At 35.7% G+C, this 25203-nt stretch overlaps 2 protein-coding genes across 2 annotated transcripts; both read right to left on the reverse strand.

The window, feature by feature from the left end:
• Nucleotides 1-245: 245 nt before the first annotated feature.
• LOC120174353 lies at nucleotides 246-791 on the reverse strand. The gene is made up of 2 exons (XM_039181237.1): nucleotides 508-791; nucleotides 246-396 (listed from the first exon to the last, which is right to left on the reverse strand). The coding sequence occupies exons 1-2, from the start codon at nucleotides 789-791 to the stop codon at nucleotides 246-248; spliced, it is 435 nt and encodes a 144-aa protein (XP_039037168.1).
• A 339-nt stretch (nucleotides 792-1130) lies between these two features.
• On the reverse strand, nucleotides 1131-2507 carry LOC120174354 (E3 ubiquitin-protein ligase At1g63170-like). The gene is made up of 5 exons (XM_039181238.1): nucleotides 2457-2507; nucleotides 2151-2227; nucleotides 1847-1969; nucleotides 1500-1758; nucleotides 1131-1360 (listed from the first exon to the last, which is right to left on the reverse strand). The coding sequence occupies exons 1-5, from the start codon at nucleotides 2505-2507 to the stop codon at nucleotides 1274-1276; spliced, it is 597 nt and encodes a 198-aa protein (XP_039037169.1). The 3' UTR covers nucleotides 1131-1273.
• Nucleotides 2508-25203: the final 22696 nt, after the last annotated feature.

Consider the following 25203-nt stretch of genomic DNA (forward strand, 5'->3'; position numbering starts at 1 on the left):
TAGGATATCATATCATTAAATTATTAAAGAGAAAAAAAGCGCATTGAATTGCTTAATAACTTAGCTTCATTCCATTCAAAGTAAGACATTCTGACTTATGATTGTTATTATTTGAAAATTAGAAAACAAAACATAATAGCCACTCCACTCTCATGCACAACCTACATTAAGCTATTATCCTGTGTCAATTTGTTGCACGAATAAGACATTGTTGTGGTAATAACTATCATGTCAAGATGGATTCCTCACATGAAAACCCATGCCATCAACGCAAGGCAATTTGCTCCCACAAATACCTTCACTTTGTCCCCATTAATGCTGCTAGGGTTGCCTTCGATACAGAGTTCGAACTTGTCCCACTCAAGAAGAAGAACAAGAGGAGGTTGACTGGTGAATCTGGTGAAAGGTTCAGGATACATACCCAAGCTCATCAGGAAAAGAACAGCAGTTGGCTTCATGTTTTTTTTTTCTTAAAACTTGAATTAGAAGATTGTGTTTTTAGGAGACATATTAGGGCAATTAGACACTGGCATCAATGTTGCAAGCGGGGATGGCATTTGAAGAGCCGAAGTGGTGTTAACCGGAAGGCCTAGAGAAGGGTCGATGCTCGGCACAAGCACTTGGGCTTGGTGGTCTTCACTTTCTGAGTGTCTTGGCAACACTGCTGCTGGTTTCTTTGCAGTCCCACTCACAAAAGGGATGCAAGATGCCAGATTTTGCAAGCTGCTCACCACATTCCTTCTTCTCACCCATATTTGACATGATGCCACTACAAACCATACCACCACCATCTTTAATGACAAACACTATAAATTCTTTATTGATATCCTCGAGTTAAGCACTATAAATTCTTTGTTGGTGACAAGAGATTCAACTAGAAATCTAGAAATCGTACTATGTTGTTAATTTATCAGCTTACCATACGAATTAGAATCAATGGGCTCACCTTCACAAAAGTTTTAACTATCATATCTATTAAATTGATTAAAAGGGTTGATATCAACAGATTGTATTTCAAGTATGATGATATCCTTTGTATGTCTAACCTTTTCATTTTAGATTTCTTCTTTCCTTTTTCCCTCTTCTCATTTTTTTGCCAACATTATTGATCTGATTCAATAGCAGAAGGTAACCGGGACAGGAATGTACTCGGAAGAGCAATTACCTACTTGGGTAATACCATTAACAAAAACAGAAAACAAAAACCCTTATTTCTTCAACAAAATCGTGCATTTGCAAAGAGGACAGAGCGCTTTCATCTTGAGCCATTTATCTACACAGTTTTTATGGAAGACATGAGAGCAAGGGAGCTCCTCAGCACTTCATTATCCGCGTAATTCGTCAAACAAATGCAGCAAACCTGCATATTGATGATATAGATTTAGCTGACTGGAAATTTCCGGTTGATAACAAAACAATGTAAAGTATGTAATCATAATGCTTCCTCGAGCATTAAGCATAAGTAATCAATCTTATGAGCAAGGCATTCCGGAACTTACAGCATCATCCCGTGGAATAGCACAGTCCTTCTCGGCTCCTGCTGCTTCAGCCCCTCCTTTAACTTCAGAATTAATTTTCTTTATGATGCCAGTACCATCTTTCAGCAACTTGAAAGTGTATGTTGGCAGAGAATCGATGCATTCTGAAGGGGCTCCTCTAATTAGACCAAGGTCCCCACAGCAGCATGCCAAAACCACAACCAGGATGAAGGGAATAATAAAATTGAGATAGCTGAAGACAAGAAACATTATGCATAATCTGCAGTGGAGCCAAAGAAACCGGTTGATTTCCAGATAAGAGAAAAGCCAACGACTAGTATAATACTTGTACAGGTAAGTGTTGACACCTGTGCAAATTTGAAGCTCCTGATGAAGAGTGACCTCCAAATAGCCAAACATTTCCAATAACAAACCACACAAAAAAGTATGCTTTTAGCACCCATTTGAAGTGCTCCAATAATCTGTTAAGCCTGCCAAGTTACCGTGCAAAAAATGCATCGGCAATTGCATATAACTGATTTAAGTTATGCATAAAACATTCTGAAAAGCAAATGTTACGACCAAACCAAAAGGTGCTTATAAAAAACCAAATATAATACAAACTGTCTGAGGCTTAAATTTACACCAGAATATGTTCAACTCTTTCTTAACATAAGCACAGCAAAAAGTAGGTTTTCTTTAATGTCTATCCTATTTTCAGTAACATCAGCAGTAACTGTGAAGATCATCTGAAGAAAACACAACACTGTACAGAAAAGAGCACCACTCTCATTGAAAATACACAATGTAAAACATAAAACATGTTCTACGGATCAAAAGCAATTTTCTTCTGATATTAGACATTCTAACACACAGATTATACTCAGAACCGAAGGGAATTGTGTGCTTTGCAATGAATCAATGGAATCTAGGAACCACTTGTTCTTTGAATGCTCCACTGCTTCTTTTTTATGGAACAAAATTCTGCTTCTCAGCAGTATTAACAAACTCGCTCATCATGGGAGGCATTGCTAGCTTGGGCTTATAGTTCTTGGAAAGGAAAGTCACTCTTATCTACTATTCTTAAGCTTGCATGGTGCGCCTTTATATATTTTGTGGGAAGAGCGCACCAAAGAATTTTTAAAGGATGCTCCTGAACCAATGAAGATCTCCTAACTTGGATCAAAGAATTTGTAGGAATCAAACTTAGGGGGAAAAACTTCAATAGGATTGATAGAATTAATTCTAACCTCTGTATTTCATGGGGTTTATATTAAAACCGATCTGCTGTTTTTGTATGTAGACTGTATATAATGTTGAGATGGGTATTTTTGTAGCATTCTATGCTTCTTTGGGTAATAAAATTGATGAATCATCCAAAAAAATAAAGTCGAATGATCCAGAAACTGAGACATGTAAAGGAGATCATGCAACATGATTCAGAAACTTCAAGAACGTGAGTCCACGTTAAAAGGAGAAAGTTAAACAATCTCAAGGGTTGGTAACTTCTATTGGAGACAACGGCAAAATTTCCAAAACTCTCAAATTCCGTTCTTCTAAGCTAGCTAGTATCCAGCATGTATGGAGAGAATGAAATAGACAAAAGGCAAAGTAGATGAAGATCTATAATTCAAGCAAATGATTCCACACCAAGAAGAATATAACACTGAGAAACCATCTTAAAGTGCAAACTGCCAAATTATGAACATTAGACATTAGATTAACATTGAAAAATGTCGGAAAAAAGGTGAGCGGTGAGCGCTTACATAGGATACGGAGAAAACAATGCTGGAAAATGATAGGAATACTAGCAGCACACCCAGCGGCGTAACCCACAATCCAAGTGGGCAATGGAGCTTGTGGCTTCTCATTCCTGGAAACTGCTAGAACAGCTACTGATGCAACAATCTGACTTATATTGAAAACTAGTCTGATATAAACCCAAAAGCAAAAGGATGAGATAAAACTCCCATGACTTGATCCAGCAGGAGCTGGCTGAATCACAGGTACATGAGAAGTTCTTGATTCAACATTATTTCCAAGTTGGCCATCATTTGGTATATCAAGAACATGATCATTTCTCTCATGGAGATTCTCAGACGTCTGCTCCATTGATTATTTTTTAGTCGATTGCTTTTTTAATTACGGCAGGAGAAGTAGGCATAAGGTGAAAGCCTATAGGTTAATTGTTCTTCCTTTTCAATACATCATATCAGTTGTCAATATCTTTAGCAAACCAAAAAATTCAGTCCTCGTTTAAGCCTCCAATTTCTGTTGCATATATAAATTCATAAGCACACAAGACAACCAATGCTCCAAACAAAGAATTTATTCATAGAAATATATAATAATTAAAAAAGGAAACATAAATTATACATCTTTTTCTTCCTTCCCTCGATTTCATCAGTAATTCATCCTGAGCTAGGAAAAACCTCCAGGAAAAAAACAAGAGAATCTTCAATTCTAGTTACAAAAATCAAATGAATGCAAAAAAAAAAAACTTTTTTGGGTTATCTTTCATTTGTTTTCCCAGCAACCAAACATGTTTCCAATTTGTCAGGACCGAAGAAAAACAAAAACTCTTAAACTGAAGATGGTGATCACAAGTTCAAGACTTGTTGACTTGTTGAATATTTGGATTAAAACATGATTTCTTTTCATTTCCCCAGTTTTGTCAGCATCCAAACATGAAGTAAAAATTTTAACTTTAAACCAAGGAGGAATTAAGGAGTTACTCAACACCAGAATTGAGGAAAATAATAGTAAATTTACTTGTATAAATTTTAACCCAAACTAAAAGGACTTACAGTATCTAAATTGGGTTTTTCCCACTTGACCCTCCGCTGTTTGGTGAAAGAAAAATAAGATTTTGATCAACGTAGGATACTAGTTAAAGTAGAAATAGAAAAATATTAATAAAAATCAAAAACGGTGGGAATGTAGCCTAGTTCTTTGTCGTTTTGAGATTGTTTTCATGTGCAATTTACAAATCCAAACAGGGTCTTACTTAACACCACTCTTTTCATTGGAGTGAACGGTTTGAATTTGCTTTCCTAAAAACAAGAGCATTCTTTTCACATTGCCCATCCTTGTATTTGGTAATTATTTATTTGGAAATAGCTTTGTAACAACTCACACTCAATAACCTTTTTTTTATATAGAATTATGTTAATTTTATTAAAAATAGAAAATATTCAGAATTACAATGAATATTTACAAATATAATCGTAATCGTAAGTATAAACTAAATTATAATTAGGACATTTTGTTATAACTATTAACACAAAAACTAGTTATCTAGATCGCACAATGATCGAAAAAGAAAATGATAGAAAATCTAACCAATGCTAGAACAAAATAAAGATATTAACAAATCTGACTGAATCGACAAACGAACCACAAAAAAAAGATGAAACTACTGAAGATCACTAATAAATCGCAAAATCAGAATTAAGCGACGTGAGAAAACTATCCACCAATATAAAATGCGTGTCCAAATCAATCTGATGGTCCAAAAAAGGGAAGATCAACATGATAACAAATAAACTTCATCTTGATCAGTCGTGGCGATGTCAAATCCAACCCTGAGAAAAAAAAATGAAAACAACGACAAAAAAACCATAAACTACTAAAATATAGAGAAAAACGTGTCACAAGGACAGAGACAAACATGTCATAAATGTAGAGAATATGTCACAAAGACGTAATTTTTTTATGAAAAAAACTAAAAAAGAAAGAAAAAAGATAACCGACAGGTGACAACCAGCATCAAAACTATTGTCACCACCGGTTAAACAAAATTAAAGAAAAAAAAGTTAATTTGATTAATAAAATTGACAAAATATAAAAAAGAAAAAAAGAAGAGAGAGGAGCAGGAAGAAAGCGGCTAGGTTTTTTTTAATGATAGACAGATCATCGGTAAATTAAACGATAATAAATAATTGTAGAGTTATAGACCTAATATTATATATGTTCACTAAAATATTATAAATATAATATAAAATTCAATTAATTTTAAGGTTTATAAAAAGATCAAAATAAAGAGTCCAAGATGAGCATCCTATTACTCTTGCTTTGAAGATCAATGGCAAGCTTGGACAGCACAATGTGGAGATGCTCCTTCCTTGCCGATGTTATGTTTGTGAGTCATCCTTGTTTAAGATGATAATAGGTAAGAAAATGACACAAAGCCACATATCTTGTGAGACAGAGGACTTTAGGTAAGATGATTTGGGCTTTAGAGAAATCAATTACTCAACTATTGTCCATGCATCAGATTTCTATGTTTTCAGTTAGCACCCAGGCCACAACATCATCTCCATTTGTCTTGGACTATATAACGTATTACCTCTTTTTCATACACACTAATAAGCTTCAAGGTTGAACGTGAGGCCTGCCCAATTGGCAGATGACAAAAGGCATTGGCCACACCTATCTATAACTCAAAGTAGGCAACCTCCTTAATCTCATGCCTACATCAACACCCCCGCGTTACCCCTTACTTCTACTTTATTCACATACGGCTATCTGTAACTCAAGGATGACAAAGGTTGGTTGTCCCATAAAACTCTTTTTGGTGAACCACGAAAGTTGTGGAACAACCAACTGTTTTTTGATTTAATGCAACCCTAACCTAATTCTTGTACCATTCAAGTTGCATAAAAAAACCACATATATCTTACCTAATTTTTACAAACCTCAACATTTTATGCCCATATTGCTTACGGATATAGTTTAAAACCATTATCCTTAAGTTTATCCATGTGTGCATTAAAAACGATTATAATACGTTCATGAGTTTCAAATCCCAATTTTTTCTTACACCTGCTTCTGTCACCTTACATTTCTTTGTCTAATTTTAGGAAAGCTTTGTGTCAAATTTATTTTACTTCATATTTGGAATTTAAAGTTTAATTTTAAATGAATAAAAAATCTTTATACATTATAAAATGAGCGAAATGCTCTTCCTCTTTCTTTTAACATTAGAAAATAAATATTTATAACTAAATAATCTTATATAGAACAATTTTTTTTAAAAAAATTAGAGAACCAAAACCACTGCCCGGCGGCAGACCCTAGCTCCGACGTCATAATTAACTCAAAAGATTGGCACGAAAGCACTAACGGCTTTTGGAAGCCGTATAAATGTTTATTATCCACAAATAATCGACCCATTAACGGTTATAACGAATGTATAATATGTATATACCAGGTTTGCATGGCATGAAACCTGCAGGAAAATGAAATCCCCATAAAACAACCCTCACAACGTAGTATATAAAGACAAGGATCCAATAAAACATCTTGCCCAAACCCCCCAAGCTCCTTACAAAATATGTTGTTTGTGTTTACTTGTTTAAAATGTATACCTTTTCCTTTTAACAATATAATCTCTGAGATATGAACTTGAAGTTTCTTCTTGAAATTACAATATACTTTACCATTATACTTGATACTTGTGTCTGCACATAATGTGGTGCTACGTAACACAAGACTACCATGATTATAAGTTGTAGCTATTTGAGTAGTCAATAGTACAGTGATGGCCATGTATCAATAGCCTAAATATAGATGACATATAATTACTCATCCCTAGATTTGAGTGTGTAATATCTACTTATTGTCTTTGTGAGTGTCATCCATGTTTAGGTTATTGATACATGGCCATCATCATCACCGTTTCCTTGTATGCAGGACGTTGCTGGAGCAGGCTCAAAATCATCAATATCTCCATCTGCAAGCTTCTTGTACCATGAGGCAACAACCTTGGAGACAGGAGCCATTTTCTTTCTAGAAAGAAATGAATATTGGGGCTGCTCACCTAATCAAACTGTGGCTTGTTTTGCTACTGAATCGATCAATATGAAACTTGAATTTATACAGGGAGATGGTGAATAGCTTCTTTCTGCCACATGGCAAGCACGGGAAGAGTGTGGAAATTAAGACCAAAAGTGGTGTTATTTTGCGCAAGACCAAGTGCGGATCATCGGTCCAGCCACTTGGGATGACAGTTCAACAAATTCTCTCATTCGGATATATATTCGATGACCTTTGTGTTTTTTTTTGGCAAAGTCCCACATTGGTTGTGTATAAGGAGGAGAAGAAATTCTTTGTTATAAATAGAGCCCTCCTCCTCCTTAATTAAAAAAAAATTAGCTGACCCTATTCTCATATGTAATGAGGTAAGGGGAAGGTATGATAGTAGGCTGTCCTCAACGCCAGTTTGAGAGCAGCTTCCATGAGAGACCTCCGGCAATCAGAATTATGAATTGTCCACCATGAGATTCGATCCCATGATCACAAGGTTAAGAGCCTTACGCTCTACCCACAAATATAAGTCTTCTTCACTATTAAAGGCTATTTGTACTCTTTCTCTCTTTGTAATGTTTCCTCTATTAGTGAAATATTATTTTAGTAGTGTTTGAGGACATATGCATAATTTTGGCCGAACCTCGTTAAATTTTGGTGTTCTTTTTTATGTCTATTTAATAGCTATTTTCGGGTATAGTTGTTGTTAATTATTGTCCTATTAAAATTACTTGTCTTGGAAGTTCTATCTAAGGAAGTGGGTTTTAAGATGAACCATTGTGACCACTCCTCTTTCCTGGGAATCTACCTTGGGGTGATTTTTAGTACAATCGTTTTACACTAGTCACCTAGATAATAGTTTTCAAGGTGAATTTATTATTATTGGTGGAAATTAACCCATATTCCACAACAATTGGTATCAACGCTCTTGGTTTATTTTAGTATGCTCTGTGGTTGTGGCTTAGGCTGATTTTCCACATCAAAAAAAAAAATTCCTTGGGGTAATTGACATTCTGTATTGACAACTATTAAATAGAATTTATAGCAGAAATGGTAGACGACACAAAAACATCTGCAAGAAATGTGTGACAAATGTTAGATTTGCAGTGGAGATTTTTATGGCACCAGTCATTTCGGCATGTGGCAAAGTGAGGTTCTAGATGCCCTATTTCAGCAGGGTCTAGACATTGTTATTGAAGGAGAGAAACCAGATGATGTTGAGGAGAAAGAATGGAAGAGGATCAATAGATTGGCATGTGATACTATTCGATCGTGTCTTTCTAGAGAGCAGAAATATGCATTTTCTAAGGAAACTTCTACAAGTAAATTGTGGAAGACACTGGAGGAGAAATTTTTGAAGAAAAGCGGTCAGAACAAGCTCTATATGAAAAAAAGATTGTTCCGCTTCAACTATGTACCAGGTACCACTATGAATGATCACATTACTAGCTTTAATCAGCTGGTGACTGATCTGATGAATATGGACGTGACTTTTGAAGACGAAGATCTAGCTCTGATGTTGATGAGATCACTTCCTGATGAGTTTGAGTATCTTGAAACTACTCTACTTCATGGAAGGTTGATATGTCTCTCAGTGAAGTAACTGCTGCCTTGTATAGTTATGAATTGAGAAAGAAAGACAAACAAGAAAACACAAGTGTCAAAGCAGAATCTCTGTTGTTAGAGGCCGTTCGAAGAGTCAGAATAAAGGAAGGAGAGGGAGATCGAAGTCAAAGTCCAGATTGAGCAAAGATGAATGTGCCTTTTGTCGAGAAAAATGACACTGGAAGAAACAATACCCCATGCTAAAGAATAAAGGCAAACCTTAAAGGGGAAAGATTGTCTCAAAATCAAATATGGTCGAGTATGATGATGCAGATTCAGATTTCGCATTCGCTGCTACGCCATCAACCAGTTGTTCCAGTTTATGACTGTTAGATTCAGCGTGTAGCCACCATATGACCCCCAATAGAGAATGATTCTTTGATTTTAAAGAACTAAAAGGTGGAATTGTCTACATAGAAAATAATTCCCCTCTTGACACACTTGGGATTGGTTCAATTCGCTTGAGGAATCGTGATGGTTCAATCAGAACCTTAACAGGTGTCCATTATGTACCAGATTTAATGAGAAATCTCATCTCTGTGGGAACCTTAGAGTCAAAAGGTTTAGAAGTGAGGGCAAAATATGGGATTATGAGGATTATCTCTAGTGCACTGGTGATAATGAAGGGAATTCGGAAAAGAAACAATGTGTATTACTTTCTGGGTAGTACAATTGTTGGGACAACAGCAGTGGCATCTTTTACTGATGAACAGGAGTTAGAAGCAACCAGGTTATGGCATATGCGCTTGGGGCATGTTGATGAAAAATCCTTGAAATTGATGATAGATCAAGGATTATTGAAGGGTGCTCGGGCTTGCAAATTAGCTTTTTGTGAGCATTGCATCAAAGGGAAGAAGACGATGGTGAAATTTGGAACAACAATCTATGATACTAAAGGTATTTTGGATTATGTTCATTCAGATGTAAGGGGGCCTTCCAAGACAACTTCATTGGGAGGAACACACTATTATGTCACCTTTGTTGATGATTTTTCCCGGAGAGTTTGGGTGTATACAATGAAGACAAAGGATAAGGTGCTAGGATTTTTCCTTAAATGGAAAAAGATTGTGGGGACTCAAGCAGGTAGAAAAATCAAACGTCTCCGTACAAATAATGGTGGAGAGTACAAAAATGATCCATTTCTGAAAGTCTGTTAAGAAGAAGGTATTGTTAGGCACTTCACTGTCAGATATACACCACAACAGAATGGGATGGCAGAGCGTATGAACTGGACATTAGTGGAGAAGGTTCGGTGTACGTTGTCTAATGCTAGGTTAGGCAAAGAATTTTGGGCTAAGGCTTTGGTCTATGCTTGTCACCTGTCAACCACTTACCATCGACTGCTATTGGTGGTAAAATACCATTAGAAAAATGGTTGGAGTACCTACTACAAATTATAATTCCTTACATGTGTTTGGTTCCACTGCATACTACCATGTTAAGGAGTCAAAGCTGGATCCAAGAGAAAAGAAGGTATCTTTATGGGGATCACCTCTGGTGTGAAAGGCTCTCGTCTTTGGTGTCCAGAAACAAAGAAAATAATCTTCAGCCGGGATGTTACCTTTGATGAATCTACCATGTTGAGAAAGGTGACTTCAGCAGAATTGACCCAGCCAGTAAAGAAACTGATTTGACTCTCCTATGGTAGAAGAAGAGTCAGATGAAGAAGAGGTTCAGACCCAAGAACCTCCACAGCAACATGAATCAATTGCACTCAGAAAGGAAAAGAGGATCATTAGACAACCTGCTCGCTATGCTGATATGGTCTCTTTTGCATCACCAATTGTAATTGATGATGTTCCTGCCACTTTTAATGAAGCAGTCCAAAGTTCATAACATAAAAAGTGGAGGATCTCCATGAATGAAGAAATGCAATCCCTTCAAAAGAATCAGACGTGGAAACTAGCTAGTCTTCCGAAGGGAAATAAGGCAATTGGGTGCAAGTGGGTATATGCAAAGAAAGATGGATTTCCTGACAAGAATAACATCCGCTACAAAGCAAGATTGGTGGCTAAAGGCTACGCTCAAACGGAGGGAGTTGATTATAATGAAGTATTTTCTCTAGTTTTAAAACATTCCTCCATCAGAATTTTATTGTCTTTGGTAGCACAGTTGGATTTGGAACTAGTTCAGATGGATGTAAAAACTGCATTTTTACATGGAGACTTGGATGAGGAAATCTACATGACTCAACCAGATGGATTCAAAGTTGCTGAAAAAGAAAAGATGGTGTGCAAATTAGAAAAATCGTTGTACGGTTTGAAACAATCTCCAAGGCAGTGGTACAAGCGATTTGACAAGTTTATGATAGGGCAGAAGTACACAAGAAGCAAATATGATCATTGTGTGTATTTACGCAAGCTACAAGATAGATCCTATATATCTTCTTTATGTTGATGATATGCTGATAGCTTCCAGGAGTCAGACAAAAATTGCAAAACTAAAGACTCAATTGAACAATGAGTTTGAGATGAAGGATCTTGGTGAAGCGAAGAAGATTCTAGGCATGGAGATATCAAGGGATAAGAAATTGGGGAGGCTTTGTTTGTCTCAGAAAGAATATATGAGGAAGGTACTAAAATGTTTTGGCATGAATGAGAAGTCAAAACCAGTTAGTACACCTCTTGCTCCTCATTTCAAGCTCGGTGCATCCATGTCATCTAAGGATGATGTAGAACGAGAATACATGTCAAAGGTTCCGTATGCAAGTGTTGTTGGTAGCTTGATGCATGAAATGGTGTGTACGAGACCCGATATTTCACAGGCAGTTGGGGTTGTGAGCAGGTATATGCATGATCCTGGAAAGGAGCATTAGTAAGCTGTGAAATGGATTATGCGGTATATTCTGAACACCGTAGATGTTGGTTTGGTCTTTCAGCAAGACAAACAAGATGGTCAGTGTGTAGTTGGGTATTGTGATTCAGACTATGCAGGTGATTTGGACAAGCGTCGATCAACTACTTGTTATGTGTTACATTTGCAAAGGCACCAGTCAGTTGGAAGTCCACCTTACAGTCAACAGTGGCTTTGTCTACTACAGAGGCAGAGTATATGGCAGTTACAGAGGCTGTGAAGGAGGCAATTTGGCTTCAAGGATTGCTTGATGAATGGAATAGAACAGAAGCACATCAAAGTGCACTGTGATAATTAGAGTGCTATTCATTTAGCAAAAAACCAGGTTTACCATGCAAGGACGAAGTACATCGATGTTCGATATCACTTTGTACGAGAGATTCTAGAAGAAGGTGGAGTCATAATCTTCTCCACCAAGCAAGAACACAACCAACTTTAAAAAAAAAAAGGCCGAAGCGGGCAGCAAGAAGATTATTGTTGTAGATTGATCTACAATTCCATGTAAAACCAATGGTGAAACTGAAGATCCCCCTACGCAAAACACACACGAGAAGATTCGAGGGATAGAGCACCACATTCACAGAAAATAGAAATGCCTATCCTATCCACACAGACTCCAAGCAAGACATCTAATAACCAAATATTGTTTACGTATTATCAACCCTCCATCACAAATGCAGCATCCTTCATAGCTAGCACCCAACGAGACAGCTCCCCTATCTTCTACAGCCCGAAGAGACAACCCTCCATCAACATTGGTGCGTTGAACTGTCCATAAATCTACATTCACCATTACATTCATTGAAATCTTCAGAATTTACAACTAGATCACTGGAACCACTTCTCTCACATTGATACCCTAGCGCCTAGAAAACTTTACCCTCTATCCAATCATCGACCAAACATCCTGAAGATACTCATTTTTTCATTTAAATATTATTATTATTATTATATTTATAATTATTATTATAATTATAATTACTAATTTTATTATTTATTACTAATATTATTATTAATTATTATTACAAACGGGCAAAATCCGGCCCAACCCAAAAGCCCAAATATATAACCCTAAACCCATTTAGGGTTTGTATCTAGCTCCCAGCCGCCGCTTCCAGAAGGCTCAAGCTGCCTCTCCAGCTTCCAGACGCTGCTGCCGACGCCTCCACTGCCAGATGGTCCAACCAGTCGCTGCCGACGCTGCTTTTGCCACGCCACCTCACCGCCGTAAATTCCAGAACACCAGATGGCAGCCCAAATCGAGCTCCATGGTGAGTCACCAGCATAGCTATGGTGACTCACCTAGACATCCCTCTCGGGACCGGTCCAAACAGAACCTCGTGGTGGCTATAAAAGCCACCATACCTGCGAAAGAACAGACAGCCACGGAGAGACACGGCAGAGAACGACAACAAAAAAAAGAAAAAAGAAAAAATAATACAACCCTCAGCAGCAAACAAAACAGAAAGAAAGAAAAGAGAAAGAACTTACCGAGGAAACCACAAGGTAACCGGAGACGCTACGTACCGAGGAAACATTCGAAATACCCGAAGGTATTTCTCTAGATCTGCTCCGATCCAGAGCTTTTTAGGGCAAACCAAGGCCAGATTCGGCCTTGGGAGGTTCGGGTCTTTATTTTAGGTCTTTAGGAAAAATCCGGCCACCGCGTGTGGTAGCCGGCGGTGGAGACCAACACCGGAGTACGGTGTCCGGCGACGGCCGGAAACTCTCTCGGTTAGAGAGAGGCGAGAGAGTTTTATAAACTCTCTCGGTTAGAGAGAGACGAAGAAGAGAATGAGGGATGCTGGCCCTACGGGCCAGCCATTTGATCATATATACCCCTCCCAAACGACGCCGTTTTGGGCAGGGGTATATCTGTAATTTCGCACACGGGTCAAACCTCTCGCGTAGTCATCCTAGATTTGTAAATTTCTATTTTTGTCACTAAAATCAATTCTTATATGTTTTAATTAAGTCTCGTAATTTTATTTTATTTCATTTTAGTCCTAGCCTGTATGTTTAAATATTTAGGATAAATAATATATTCAGTCCCTTAATTTAATAAATAATATTTTAATACTGAGTTTATATTTTTAATTTATTTTAATCTGATATTCGAATTTTAAATAAGTTTATTTTAGTCACTAAATAAATAAAATAAAGAAATAGCATGTTTAATCCCTAATATTTGATTAATTATGAATTAGATTTTTTAATTTTACTTTTACTATATTTAGTCACTAATTCTAAATGTTTTCATCTATTTTATTATTTTAAATATATCATTTTAATTGTATTTTTATTGTTTTATTTGTCTATATATTTAAATACTTTTATTATTATAGTTATAAATATATATAATAATTATTTATATATTTAATAAATTATTTTGATATTTTTTTAAATATCGAAGAAAAGGACAGTCTCAATACAACTGGATGTCCTATTCTGGTATTTTAAATTAAACAATAGTATTTAAATTAATATTTATCAATATCAAAGGAAAGAGCTATCTTAAGTTCTTTTCTGATGTTTTTAAATAAATAAATATTATTTATATAATTTTGAAATAATAGGATTATAAATTAAATATATTTTGAATTTTTAAAATTTTAATACTAGAGACAATTTAATTAAAAGTACCAATTTTGGGCGTTGTAGGGGTGCTAATCCTTCCCTAAACGTAACCGACCACGAATCCCTTTTTATTATTAAAAAGAACGAATTTTTGGTTATAAACGCAGATCAGCTCATTTTTTAATTGGTTTTTCTTAAAACTCTTTTAAAAGATAATTTTTAGGTATTCGACCTACCTAACCCAAAAGGACGATGGCGACTCCCAAATTATTTTCAAAACCATTTATTCACATCAATTTCCCGCTAAATAAATATTTCGTGCCCGGACGAAAACCGGTTACGACAGCTTGGCGACTCTGCTGGGGACCGGTCAATCTTTTAAAATCAATTATAAATTGTCTCTATTAATTATAAATTAAAATTCATATATTTAATTTTTAATTCTTTCTTTTCAAAATTTTTATATATACTTATTATTTTCATAGTATTATATATTTTCTTATTAATATTTCATTTTATTTGCAAATATTTATTTCATATTTATTTTTCTGTTAGAGGTTTGAACATTTCTCCTCACACACAACACTTGCATTGCATAACATAAAGCTCTATAATTGAGTTTGTCCCTTTTAAGTGGGAGTGAAAGCGACGTCTTCGTGAGAATTTATTCTCCGTGTCAGACCTAGCAAGTAACTTTCGGGGTTCATATGCTCTATGTCTTCGTGAGAATTTATTCTCCGTATCAGGTATAGAGAAATGTATCCCCTCGAATTGAACTCGATCCGCTTAAGTCTATAATGGACTAGGATTGAGGGTTGACAGCCCAAGGGGGCATCAACAAGGACAGTTCGAGTACCTTTATTCTTAGATCTGAAACCTTGCATATAATAAACCCTAGCACTTCACTGATCTAAGACAATATTGAACCTCTGTCCGTAAGTGTACACAAAGGAGAAATAAGTTCTAGCTTTTAATTTATTCATTATTTTTTTTCTTTTTTCTGAATAAATGCCTGCGAATTAGAAATCATACAGTTAGGTTAATTTTTCCAAACAAAGCATGGAACTAGAAAGCATGAGGTTAGGATTTATACTTGATAAATAGGATCTTTTCTTTCCATTAATTGGTACTAACCAATTTTTTTTCACTTCTCATTTTTTTCATACATATTGTTTGCTCTAAACTTGTTTATATTGATTTCTTTTGTTTGCATTACATGATCATGACATAACCAAAAGGTGTTTACTGGAAAGACTGTTCATCATATGGAAAGAAATCGTAAATGGACAAAAAGTTTATGATCAAACAAAATATGATGCGGCCAAAGAAAGACATCCTGAGGAAACTCCGAGAATAGAAGCAAGCAAAGCACACAGAGATCCTGTTATATTAATACCAAAAGTATTACACAAAGATCCTACCAGATTGATACCAAAAGCAGTCTATGGTAAGAGCATCAATCAGGGCATTCAGATTAGTGGAGGTTTTTATGAAGCTCAAGCATGTTATTTGAAGGACTTGAACGACCAAAACAAGAAATTGAGCACAGAAATGAAAACTATGCATGAAGATTTTCAGAAAATCAGTCAAGCTTTTCAAAATACTGGCCTGGGAAGTACCCCACAAGAGTGGATCACAGGGGTCACCAAGCTGAAAAAGAACTGCAACATATATGAAGATCTTGTTCAAGAACTTCTTGGACAGAAAGGATCTCTTACAAGGGAAAATGAGCAACTCCGAGAAATAACACAGAAGATGAAAGAGAATGTCATGGAAGAAGTTGCAGTCCAGACAAATAATATGGTTCTTAAATGATAAATTTAGCTGACTTTACAAGGAGATGAAGCAGACTGAAGACTCAACTTTTGAGCATAAATGGAAACTAACTGGGCTTTGGAGAAGTTAGAAGTGAAAGATATCCCTATATGTAAAGTTTTGTTTGATGTACTGAAACTTTTGTGTTCAATGAAATCTGTTCTAAGATAATCACTCTTGAGTAAACACCTTTTCATACATGCATTTGCATTTTGCATCTTTGCATTTTTCATTGTGCATTTATACTTTTATATTTGTTTTTGTACTATACAATTTGCATTTTTATTGTTACATTCACATATTTACATTTGAATTTGCATTTGCATTTTTACGTTTGTATTTACATTTTCATTTTTACATAATTACATTTGGTTTTAAACTATTTTACATACATTTAAACATGAAAACATGAGAGTAATTCGTGGAGAATTCCATGATAGAATTTCTGAAATCAAAGTGGAGCTAACTTGGTCTTCCTAAACAAGGATAAGAACCATGAATGAGATTTTAGCAAGGGTTGGTAGAATTGAGAAACTACAAGAGCAACTTATCAAGACTCAACAAGAGATGATTGATCAAGTAAAAAATCCCATAATGATTCAAAAGAGCAAATGACAAAACTGATGGACCTGATAAATGTTGTACTCCATGGAGAGAAACCCTTAAAGGATCCCACTGTGAAGGCTATGAATAAGGTTTTGAATGATAATGATGAGTTCGATGTGATAGTGTCTGATGATCAAGAACCTATTAAAGAGCATGGTAATTCAATACAGATTCAAGATTTGGTCTCAAGGGGCAATCTAAGGAGTCTGGTGAACACTACCCCAGTTATAGCTGAAATGAGCATTCAGAACCCCCTCGATAACATGAGAGCATTCATTCGTTCAGAACGATCAAAGAAAGTGATAGCCTCGCGAGCGAGAAAAACTCTAAAGGTGTTTCAAGAATCTATCTCAGACCTGTACCCTCATTTTGTTAAAGCTCAATACATTACACCAAGATTGGTGAAGGTGTCACCAAGGCCTTATGCTCATTGCTATGATCAAAATAGCTTCTGTAATTTTCACTTGGGAGTATCTGGACATTCAACAGGGAATTATTGGTCACTGTTAAAGGAAATAGAGACGTTCGTCGATAAGGGAGTCTTGACACAAGAATGATCAAGAAATGGGGAGCAAATAAGGATAAAAATCCTGGGCCAAGTACATACCCAACAATAGAGGAGTGATGAGTCATGATAAATAAATAAGTAGAAGTGTTATCTACCACTATAGTACTTTTCTATTTTCAGCATCTTGTTTGAACTTGTTTTTTTTGTTTCTTTCTCCGCCTTTTGTGCAAAAAATAAATTGTGTTGCTTTTATGGTTATGAACAAAGAATCAAGTTTTAATCTTGAGATTATTGAGTATCAAGTAGATTAAATATTCTTTTACATTTGCAAGAGTTATAGATCTATTGGCAAGTGATAAAATTATATCTTCCATATCCCATCCAACACCAATTACTCGACCTTTACCAAAACCAAATCCTGACACTACATTTATCTGAGACTCTGAAGAAATGTCTCTACCTGTTTTTGAGACACAAACTCTAGATGTTTACCTTCTCGGGTAGAGTCGATTGATTGATGATACTACCTTCCACCATATACATTACTTTATAAGTCACACATTTGTCCTTCCAAATACAAAACCATCATAAACCAAAAGACCTCAAAAGAACCAAACTTTCAACTATTCGTGAATTTTACTGCAAGAAGAGACGAGATGAGGCATCATGGACCAACTCATTGATGATAATTTCGAGTGATTAGGGCATACTCAAAGAAGAAGGGGAAAGTGATTGATTGAAATAAATATATCATGCATTAATTACATTTTTTCATGTAAATAAAGTTAATCTTGAATATTCATCCCCCTGTGGATACCTCTTTTTACAAAGGTTTCTGTGTATGAGATGATGAACGGCATTGTTTCATTTATCCTTTAATATATATATATATATATCCTTTGTTGTCCCCATTTGAGCCTGAATAATTTTTCTTCTAATTCAACCCTAACCAAGGATCACCCTCTACATTGGGGGGCAAGGTAAAGGATATTGGCTCACAAGAATAAAGATTGTCAATACAGTTTTATTACGAAGACAAGTTTCCATGAAGTCATGAAAGTTTTGAACTACAAAGTATGTCAAATACAGAGTGCTTGAAGATCAATCCAATCAAGAATAATGGAAAACCTTCAAAATACAAAGGAAAAGGAGGTGCTCAAAGCAATTGAAGTATTATACTCATCCAGCAAAGAAAGAAGAAAAAAAAAAGAAAAAAAAGAAAAAGGAAAATTGAATCAAGATGGGTGATTTATTGAGCCTCAAGTTACAAAGTTGATCAAGTACAAACAAGAAGAGCAAGAAATGCTGAAGATATGAGAAATTGGAAATGAATTCAAAATTTGGCAGTCTTGAGGGATCCAATTGATGGAAAAATCCCCAACAAAGCAGATCCAAGTTAAGCAAGGCAAGATTGATGGCATCAGAATGAATTGATCCTTGGTTTGATTACCCTTAAACACTTATTTGGGCCTTTTTATCCCTTTCTTTCGTAACCATAAGCCATGGCCTACGTTACGTACCTGAAAAGTCCATTTTAATCATACATGGATTTCTAAGTAAAAGATGATATCTTTAGAATTCATTCCGTCTTCCAAGATTGATTTTTATTGCAAAAATTAGTTTTTAAAATCTTTAATGCATGATATGAAAAATGATAAAGGTGGGTTCAAGATATAAATTTTTAAATAACATCTTGAAACCAAAGGAGGATTCGAGTTGAAAACCTGAAAAGGCGGCTCGAATATTGAATGGTGCAACAACGACATAAGAGACGATCTTAAGCTCTTAATAAAGCACCACACATCTCAAAAACGTTCCTGAGATTCTGGAAACGAGAAGCATCTCTACAAGATGAGCATAACAACCATTCTTCAAGTTAGTGGAAGCCCGAAGCGACATACTGAACCAACTTGAAAGAACCTACTTTACCAAAATCAACCTACACCTCAAATCAGTCAATAATTTTGACACTTGCCATAGGACTATGATTTTGAATGATTTAAAAGTGTAGTGATTTATTTGATATTCATTAAACTCCTTGTTTATGATCCGATTATATTGTGAACCTGAAAGGGGTAATACTTTGCAAAATTCTTTCATTCTTCAATAAAGAAAGGAGAAAAAACATTTTCAAACAGTACAGTCTCAAATGAGGAAGGTCCTTAAAGCAATTGTTGCTTATTCTACCTTTGTTGTAGAAAAAGAATGAACGAAGCCAGAATAATGAAGCACTTCACATTTTTGAAGGCAAGTGGTCCAAAAAGCCAGAAAGTCTGGAGAATTGAACTTGTGACACTCTCCTATGACATTATTAGCAGCTCATCAAGAAAGATCGTTATCTCATACTGAGGGCAATAAGGATCACCAGACAGATTATTTTCTCCAACCATCAATTCATGTTCTCTAGAAGATTACATTATAGAACCATGAGCAAGTCACTACCTGCACTCTGGTTATACCGTGATGCTGGCTCAAGTCTTGATACATCATTGCTACTTCTTCTATGCCGATCACTTTCTTTGTCAAGATGATACCCATTATGTCCTTCAGAAGATTGCTGAATTTGAATTTGAGGACTTAGGGCACAGAATAAGATATTGGAACAGATTCTACACTTGTATGCTGTACAAGATTCCAAAAGTTGAGATAACCAGTTTTACCATCAACTAAACCTTTCCATAGTTAAGGAAGAGTGAGATATGGCAGTGTGTATTTTGGAGCAGCAGAAGAGACAGCTGTCGTAGCAGTCATTACAAGAAAATGCACCAACAAAAATCTTCTAGTTAATCATGATGATGTTTATGCTTCCGGTAAGATTGTTACACGGGATGCTACCGACAACAAGGTCGAATCCGCCAAATCTATTCATCAATTGCTCCAACCGATCACCATTCAGTTCTTGCACATCTGTTTTCAAAGATATACTAAGACAGTAGAAGGCGATCTTTGCAGCACTGATTCCAGCAAAAAGAAACAAGACATTGATATCACTGGGAAACATGTCTCTAAACAGATCCTTATGTATGGTTTTTAAGGAAACCTAGAAGTATTTCCACCTCATCAGGTTCAAGTGGAGTAACTTTATCCCTTCCAACCCCTACTAGATTCCATTTTCAGCACTCATCAAGAACATACTTCTGGACACTCGAAGGAAGGCCATCATTTCTTTGTCAATGGAAAAGCATCAGCACATGGAGGAAGCAAAATAAGAGAAAATCTGTTCTTAATTGGCAGAATTATGAATATAGCCCTTTTCAGTGTAGTAGCATGGAAATACTTCGAATCTACAAATTCTGGCTCTACATCAAATAATTGTGATATCCTAGTCCAAACATTAACTGAAAGATGAATTTGTTAATAGCATCTTCTGGAAGTGTTCTTTGAGTTATCTGACCTGGTTTAGCAGAACCAATCATTGAATTGGGAAGATGAATTTGTTAATAGCATCTTCTGAAAGTGTTCTTTGAGTTATCTGACCTGGTTTAGCAGAACCAATCATTGAATTGGGAAGATGAATGTGCTCATAGCATCTTCTGGAAGTGTTCTTTGAGTTATCTGATCTGGTTGGACAGAACCAATCATTGAATTTAGAAGATGAATTTGTTAATAGCATCTTCTGGAAGTGTTCTTTGAGTTATCTGATCTGGTTGGACAGAATCAATCATTGAATTTGGAAGATGAATTTGCTAATAGCATCTTCTGGAAGTGTTCTTTGAGTTATCTGATCTGGTTTGGCAAAACCAATCATTGAATTTAGAAGATGAATTTGCTCATAGCATCTTCTGGAAGTATTCTTTGAGTTATTTGATCTGGTTTGGTAGGAACTACAGAACCGATCATTGGAATTGAAATATGAACTGCATGATCATCTTCATTAAGAAGCTTCTTTTCAAGCTTCCTCTACTTCTTCCTTTTTCCACAAATCATAACCCAAGTTTTGCCTTTGCTTGTAATTGGGATCATTGCATAATGGTTTCCTATCTTCTACCATAAGAAGTGCATCAGTAACCTAGACATTTGATCAGCACATATAAAATCTGTCAATTCTGCAATTGATGAATCTGAACCACATCTCTCCATGGTTATTGAAGCTTCAGCCTTTGAGAATCTCATTTTTGTCAAGTAACTATCAATATCTGTGAAATCATCCTGAAAGATCGCTTCATAATCAGATGAATTATTATCAGAATCAACATGTTGCATGGGTATGGATTTTTATGAGCCTGTACCACTGTATATGTAGTCTTGCTATTGCATCAGATTACTATTCGCATAAATTGGTTTCTCTCCCCACAGAAAAGTATATTTCAGAGATGGCTTTCACTGAAAGATGATAAGCCACTGTGTCAGCCTGGAACGGATTACCAAACTATTTTCACTGCTCTGTCTGACTAAATCCCTCCAGATACAGAAAAGGGTCACCTCATTCAGAAGATACATATCTCAGACGTTTCTGTCAGAATGATTGAATACTTCTTAAGTTTGTGACAACATGAAGAAATTTCAATTACTTGATAACACTACTGTTTAGTGACACCAGAATGAGAGTATTCAAGATAAATAGATTTGGGACACGAATAAAGCTACAAGTACCTACAACAAATCAATGTCAAAATTGGACCTCGTGGGGATCATGACATTCCAGTCAAACAGAGATTGAGAGTGAATCAGATAAATCTAGAGGGACATCTTGAGGGCCCATTTCAACCAGAAATAGAATATTGGGGCATTTTGAAGGCTCACAGCAATATGAATATTTGGGCATTCTTGTAGGCTCATCTTAACAAGAAGCAATATTGGGACATTTTAGAGCTCACTTCAGACAGATCCATGTGGTGTATTTTGAAGACTCATATTAACAAGAAGCAAATATTGGGGCATGCTGAAAACCCTTTTCAAACAGAATCAGAAATGTTGAAATATTCTGAATATTTATCAGCAAAATGCTGGGGCATGCTGAAAACCCATTTCAATCAGAATCAGAACTGTTGATGCATTTTGAACACTTGTATTAGCCAATGTGGGGCATGCTGAAGGCCTATATCATCCTGTGTCAAGATCATTGACTTGAAAAAATATTTCCAATGAGACAGAAAGGTGTGAAGAATGAAAATGGTAAAACAGTGACAGTCGAACTGACTATACATAATTGCTTCGTTCATCAGGCAGTTACATTATGATCATGTTGTTGAACAAATGTTACTCAGCAAGTATGTTTTCAAAAACCTAATATTCTTAACCGTATGACAGTGTGTTCTTTGATAAACTACATTACGGTTGCATAAATAAAGATGATCCTCAGGCAGACTACTCGATCCAGGTTTCAGTTCCTTAAGATTTCAGCATTGAATTTGGCCTTCTGTGTGTCGGTGATAATTGAAAATATTTCTTTGAGATTCCTAGAAAATAGTTTCAACTATACTATTGAGATTATGAAGTTGTTTTTCACATCAGTTTTTGCTTCCTTGATGACATTGAAAAGGGAGACTCGACTCTCACTTATATTACTGTTATTCCCGTTGTTATTGGGATCATCATTGCTAGCCAGGGTGAACTGGGTTTTCATCTATTTTGGTTTTATCATGGGTGTTTCATCCCCAGCGGCAAGAATTCCATGAACCTCTTCCTGTACATGGCCCCTATAGCTGATATGTTTCTAATTCTTACAACGCTCATTACAGAAGAAAACGTGATCTGTATCACACTTTGCCTCTGCCCGAGATGATATCAAGATCAGTTGGTGTCTCTTCTTCAATTTAGCACTAGCATATCTTGTGGATTTGACTAATTTTTTGGTCATACCAACATCACACTTGAATCCCCATGGAGTTTTGTTTTCAAATGGTCTTGTGACATTATACAAAAGTTTTAAACACTATGCAAAGAAGTTTCTTGACCGGCAATCCAAGCAGAAGCCACATGAGATGATGAATGTGTTGTCAAATGTTTTATGAACCAGTGATTATGGTGTTGAACCAGTGTTGTAATCATATGGTTTCCATTTATCGACCCAAGATGAATTTTGTCTTCTTCAACTTCAAGATTAAAAGTGAAATATAATGAAGACTTCTTTCCACAGAAGGAGAGATGAAAATTTTGACAACAAGAAACTAGTGGAGCCAACTAAGGTTGAACGACAAGTTGTTGCTAAGCATCTCGACATGATATGGTCCAAGTTGCCTTATTCGAAATCTGATTATATGTGGAGACATGAAAGGAATTGGAATAAATCTTCCTTGTGATATGTTTCAAGAGTCAAATTAGAACAGGCTCTACTCTCCTAATTAATCCCTGCTGAGTCAGGCATATCTACATCTACACTCTTCAAAGATGATAGATTCTCTTTTCAAAGATGACAGATTCTCTTTTCAAAGATGAAAACTTTATGGGATTTCTACACAAGTCCAAACAAATAAAGTTGGTTTTATCCAAGACAAGATGGGGCATCAAAGTCATAGCTCTGACTATAGCAAGAGTTCCACAAGTGAAACAATTCTTCTGATACTTTCATGAAGCAAAGAAGATATAAAGATACAAGTTGATCAGATGGTTCTTCAGAAATGCAAGCTTGATAGCATAAGTTGCTACACTGATATCCAGAGGTGACCCTGGCAATAAATGATGAAGTGGAGGAAAATAGAGTTCACCATTTTGAAGTAAAATGAAAAATTGCATCAACATTCATGCATCATATTTAGACATTTGCAAAATAGGAGCATTTTCATTCATTTTATCCATGTTAAAATTTGACAGGAATTTCAAAGATTTTAGCAAAGATATAAATTCATCATTTGATGGATCATCATTACCAGTTAGAGTTCATAATGAGAAGAACTCATTTGAAGAAGAAGAACTTGTTCAACTTTTTGCTTAAATTCATCACCCGGTGGATCAGCAGTGTCAGTTAGAGTTCATAATGAGAAGAACTCATCTGAAGAGGAAGAAGAAATTCATAATGAGAAGAATTTGTTCAACCTTTTCCCTGAATTCATTACTTGATGAATTATTTTTTCCAGAGGAAGTTCATAATGAGAAGAACTTATCTAAAGAGGAAGAAGAAGTTCATAATGAGAAGAACTTGTTTAACCTTTTGCTCGAATTCATCACTTGATGGATTAACATTTCCAGAGAAAGTTCATAATGAGAAGAACTTATCTGAAGAGGAAGAAGAAGTTCATAATGAGAAGAACTTGTTTAACCTTTTGCTTGAATTCATCACTTGATGGATTATCATTGCCAGAGAAGGTTCATAATGAGAAGAACTCATCTGAAGAAGGAAGAAGAAATTCATAATGAGAAGAATTTGTTCAACCTTTTGCTCAAATCCATCATTCGATGGATCAGCATTTCCAGAGAAAGTTCATAATGAGAAGAACTCATCTGAAGAAGGAAGAAGAAATTCATAATGAGAAGAATTTGTTCAACCTTTTGCTCAAATCCATCATTCGATGGATCAGCATTTCCAGAGAAAGTTCATAATGAGAAGAACTCATCTGAAGAAGGAAGAAGAAGTTCATAATGAGAAGAACTTGTTCAACTTTTGCTTAAATTCATCATTTGATGGATCAGCTTTTCCAGAAAAAGTTCATAATGAGAAGAACTTATCTGAAGAGGAAGAAGAAGTTCATAATGAGAAGAACTTGTTAACCTTTTGCTCGAATTCATCACTTGATGGATTAACATTTCCAGAGAAAGTTCATAATGAGAAGAACTCATCTGAAGAAGGAAGAAGAAATTCATAATGAGAAGAATTTGTTCAACCTTTTGTTTGAATTCATCACTTGATGGATTATCATTGCCAGAGAAGGTTCATAATGAGAAGAACTCATCTGAAGAAGGAAGAAGAAATTCATAATGAGAAGAATTTGTTCAACCTTTTGCTCAAATCCATCATTCGATGGATCAGCATTTCCAGAGAAAGTTCATAATGAGAAGAACTCATCTGAAGAAGGA

Source organism: Hibiscus syriacus, unplaced genomic scaffold (genome assembly GCF_006381635.1).
Source record: "Hibiscus syriacus cultivar Baekdansim isolate YM2019G1 unplaced genomic scaffold, ASM638163v2 tig00112058_pilon, whole genome shotgun sequence".
Classification (NCBI taxonomy): Eukaryota; Viridiplantae; Streptophyta; class Magnoliopsida; order Malvales; family Malvaceae; genus Hibiscus; species Hibiscus syriacus.

Bases quoted from the DNA above. Each gene is read 5' to 3' on its own strand.
- LOC120174353 (XM_039181237.1), bottom strand. From the start codon at position 791: ATGGTGGTGGTATGGTTTGTAGTGGCATCATGTCAAATATGGGTGAGA. The intron at 397-507 runs GTCTCCTAAAAA...ACCTTTCACCAG, and splicing joins GTGTCTAATTGCCCTAATAT to ATTCACCAGTCAACCTCCTC.
- LOC120174354 (XM_039181238.1), bottom strand. From the start codon at position 2,507: ATGCCTCCCATGATGAGCGAGTTTGTTAATACTGCTGAGAAGCAGAAT. The intron at 2,228-2,456 runs GTTCCATAAAAA...TGTTTTCTTCAG, and splicing joins CTGCTGAGAAGCAGAATTTT to ATGATCTTCACAGTTACTGC. The intron at 1,759-1,846 runs GTGTCAACACTT...GCTCCACTGCAG, and splicing joins GGAGCTTCAAATTTGCACAG to ATTATGCATAATGTTTCTTG.